This window comes from Larus michahellis, chromosome 17 (genome assembly GCF_964199755.1).
Source record: "Larus michahellis chromosome 17, bLarMic1.1, whole genome shotgun sequence".
Lineage (NCBI taxonomy): Eukaryota > Metazoa > Chordata > Aves > Charadriiformes > Laridae > Larus > Larus michahellis.
In genome coordinates this window covers 234,168-238,033 of record NC_133912.1, presented here as the reverse complement: position 1 = coordinate 238,033, position 3,866 = coordinate 234,168, and the positions used below count along the sequence as shown (strand labels likewise).

The following is a 3,866-nucleotide window of genomic DNA, read 5'->3' as shown; positions in this document are numbered from 1 at the left end:
ATCACCCCAGGGCTGGAGCTGGCCCCAAGGGCCAGCAGAGGCCACTCACTCTCTGGCTCTCCTGCCTTCAGCTGCAGCTGATCCCCAGCCCAAACTGCCTTTGCCCCCCTCTGCCTCCCCGCCTGCCCTGCTCCCCAGGACAGCAGGAGAGTCCTGGCCCTGGGGCTCCTCAGGCAGCTCCCGCATCTCTCCAGTCTCCCTTCCCTCTGCCCGCTGCATCTTCACTGCCTCCCACGGCCCTGCAGAGTCCTGGCTTGTGGGTACCTGGCTGTAGTTATTTGTTCTGGAGGGACCTAATCTCTGAGACTTAAACTCTTGGAAATCATTCACTTCCCACCCCAGCGTACAAGGGGTGTTCCCCTCTTTTCCTGACCACTCCAGCGTCCTGTCTTTTCTACATGGACTGATATCTGCCATCATACCTGTGACAGCCTGAGGAATGGGACTGGTCACTCATGTACTATTTCCACTGATCTTGGACACCACGAAGAGAGCCTTCAACTAAGTGCTTGGTATCTCACTAATCTCAGTGATTCGTCGAGATTATTCCCCCAAAGACAAGGAGAAAACAAGGTGGAAAGATGCTTGGAAAGTCCAATACCTTGGGCTTGTTCTTAGCCCCAACTTTATTAAAGGAGAGCCCAGTCTTCAGACATCATCCTCAGGAGATCCCCTTTTATTGCAGATATGCTATTAGGGAGGTAACATGTGACACATTGTTCTTCAAGGATCAGACACAACAGGACAAATCCTCAAGAGAAGTGCTGTGAACCCAAAGAACTACCTCAAAGGATGATTATCAGAGAAAAAACAAAGGCAAAAACCTGGCCTAGAATAAACCTTTGGATCTACACAGAGAACAGGAGGCCCATTATTGTTACTGCCTCAGGATCCATCAGATGAGTTTCCTCAGGGCATCCTTGAGCTCCCGGTTCCTCATGCTGTAGATGAGGGAGTTCACTGCTGGAGGCACCACCGAGTACACAACAGCCATCACCAGATCGAGGGATGGGGACGAGATGGAGGAGGGCTTCAGATAGGCAAATAGTGCAGTGCTGATTAACAGAGAGACCACGGCCAGCTGAGGGAGGCACGTGGAAAAGGCTTTGTGTCGTCTTTGCTGCGAGGGGATCCTCAGCACAGCCCTGAAGATCTGCACATAGGACACCACAATGAAAACAAAACAGGCAAAGAATAAACAGGCACTGAATAGAATAAGCCCAACTTCCCTGAGATAGTCTGAGTCTGAGCAGGAGAGCTTGAGGATCTGGGGGATTTCACAGAAGAACTGGTCTAGGGCATTGCCTTGGCAGAGCGGTATTGAAAATGTATTGGCCGTGTGCAGCAGAGCATGGAGAAAGCCACTGCCCCAGGCAGCTGCTGCCATGTGGACACAAGCTCTGCTGCCCAGGAGGGACCCATAGTGCAGGGGTTTGCAGATGGCAACGTAGCGGTCGTAGGCCATGACTGTCAGAAGATAAAACTCTGCTGCCAACAAGGTGAGAAAGAGAAAGAGCTGGGCAGCACAGCCTGAGTAGGAGATGCCCCTTGTGTTCCAGAGGGAATTGGCCATGGCTTTGGGAACAGTGGTGGAGATGCAGCCCAGGTCGAGGAGGGCGAGGTTGAGGAGGAAGAAGTACATGGGGGTGTGGAGGCGGTGGTCACAGGCTACGGCAGTGATGATGAGGCCATTGCCCAGGAGGGCAGCCAGGCAGATGGCCAGGAAGAGCCAGAAGTGCAAGAGCTGCAGCTCCCGCGCGTCTGCGAATGCCAGCAGGAGGAAGTGGGTGATGGAGCTGCCGTTGGACATTTGTTCCCTCTGCACATGGTGGCCTGTCCAAGGAGGAAAAGACAGTGAAGAGTTAGGACAGACGCGTCCGAGTAGAACCTGTTGCATTGGTCACATTAAGGCCCCCCAAATGACCTCCGTCCGTCCAGGAAGGCGTTTGTGCAGATCCTGGTGTGATGCTTGGTTTGTGCTGGCTGAGGGTGCAATGGGGAGCAGGGGACTCTGCTGTGGGCTCCAGAGGACTCAGTCATGCTGTGGAGCAAGAGGCAGAGAGGAGCCAGGAGTGATCGCAGGTTAAATCTATCCCTGATATAAAAGAGCTTTTGACCACCGTCACTCCCAGTTCCCCTGGCTGCAGAACAGAGCTGGGGGGGGTTGTTTTGTTTATTTTGCTCCTGTTACCCCTGTCCCACTTGAGGAGTCATGTTTGAAGGTAGAAATCCGCATTTTTGCTACCCTATGAGTGCTATTGTGAGAGTCCTGGGAGGGAGTAGGACAGACCCTTAGTGCAGAAGGAGGAGAGCTGGTCTCTCCATCCGTCCTGCTCTCGGCTGCTTTTTGCCAGCACCGCTTTTGTCTGGAGGATGATCCCATGGAGAGCAGAGGAGTCCAGTTCCAAAGTGCAGATCTCCAAATTCCCCTCCCCAGGGAAGAGCTGTCAGCTTTTGGATGCCCAGAAGATGGGGTGCCCTTTGTGGAGAGTTAACGTTATCCCCACCCCATGGACTGCATTGCCTAGAGACCCAGAGGTTAGAAGAGGCCTTGGGCACCAGGGACACATCTGCATGGCAGGACCTGCAGAGTCAGTTGCTGAGCGGCTGCTGAAGCCCCCACCCCAGAGAGACTGAAAACAAGAGCAACAGCAGCAGCAGGGATGGGTGGAGAAGCAAGGAGAAATGCCCCGATGCTTCTGCCAAAGGGAGACAAGGCCTGGGAGGGACAGAGGGTGCTCAGGAGAGTCCCTTCTGCTGCAGCTCTGGCCACGGATGAGGCAGCTGCTTCCCTGGATCCCACGTCCTTGAGGGCAGAAGCTCACTGGGCAGGGTTAGAGTTGGCACTGGCAGGAGGCAGAGTTCCTCTGAAGCACAGGGACCCTGCTCTGAAGGACAGCCCTGGGCACCCCTGGCTGCACACCCGCCTTCATGCCCCTGCAACCATCCCCAGGAGAAGGCAGCCATCGTGTCCTGTCCCTCTGACGGTGCTGCAGGGAAGCCCTGCTCTGCAGCACACCCTTCTCCTCCTCTACACCAGAGAAAGATCCCACAGGCTGTGGGCTACGACAGCTTTATGAGAACCCTTCAGGATCGGCACTGGCATTGCCCTGCAGCATGACACTTACCGTGCAGAGGGCTGGGAATCCTTCTCCCACAGTGAGCTCTCAGCTCTCCTCCCAGTCACAACTGCCTTCACGCTCCCTCTGCATTGATGGTCTCATCCTCGGTGCCTGCAGGCAGTGCCCCCAGCCCTGCTGCCCGCTTCACATCACCCACCTTTGTCCCAAGAGCCTGGCCCAGCTCAGCAGCAGAGGAGCAGCCCAAGGACTTTTAATGACCCCTCGGGTGGGTCTGAGGTGGAGTCCATGAACCTCAGACACTGAGAGGAAGCTGAAGAAACCTCTCAAGATGACAAACTCAGATGTAAACTCCAAAGTTTCTTGGAGTGTTAATGGGTCCCACTGAGGACCATTACCAACAAAGCCTCCCTAGGGGCTCATTAGAGCAGAAAACTGGAGGCAATAATGACAGGTAGGGAAAGGGAAATTAAAGGTGGCTCTGATGCTGAGCAAACCTGAAGGTGTTAATCCTTCAGTGTCCCATACCTGCACCTCTTTCTTTGAAGGCACCCAATTGTCTTTTAATTTTCCCCCCAATAGCTCACTACCCTTACTGATATCTCTCCATCCTCCCTGGCTGTTCTGGGAAAGACAAAGCCATGGGCTGGTCCAGCCTCCCCCTGGGTGTCCTCTTGTACCCAAGCACTGCCCTCAGGGTGACATTTCCCTCTCTCCATTTCTGGTCCCAACATCCCAAGCCACACTTTGGGGCATTCTTCCTTTCTCCTGCTTTTTTTCCACCAT

The 3,866-nt window shown here is 54.4% G+C and overlaps 1 protein-coding gene across 1 annotated transcript; it reads right to left on the bottom strand.

Annotated features, from left to right (window-relative positions):
- Nucleotides 1-895: 895 nt before the first annotated feature.
- LOC141732309 (olfactory receptor 14J1-like) lies at nt 896-1,861 on the bottom strand. The gene has a single exon (XM_074561087.1). The coding sequence runs from the start codon at nt 1,808-1,810 to the stop codon at nt 896-898; it is 915 nt and encodes a 304-aa protein (XP_074417188.1). The 5' UTR covers nt 1,811-1,861.
- Nucleotides 1,862-3,866: the final 2,005 nt, after the last annotated feature.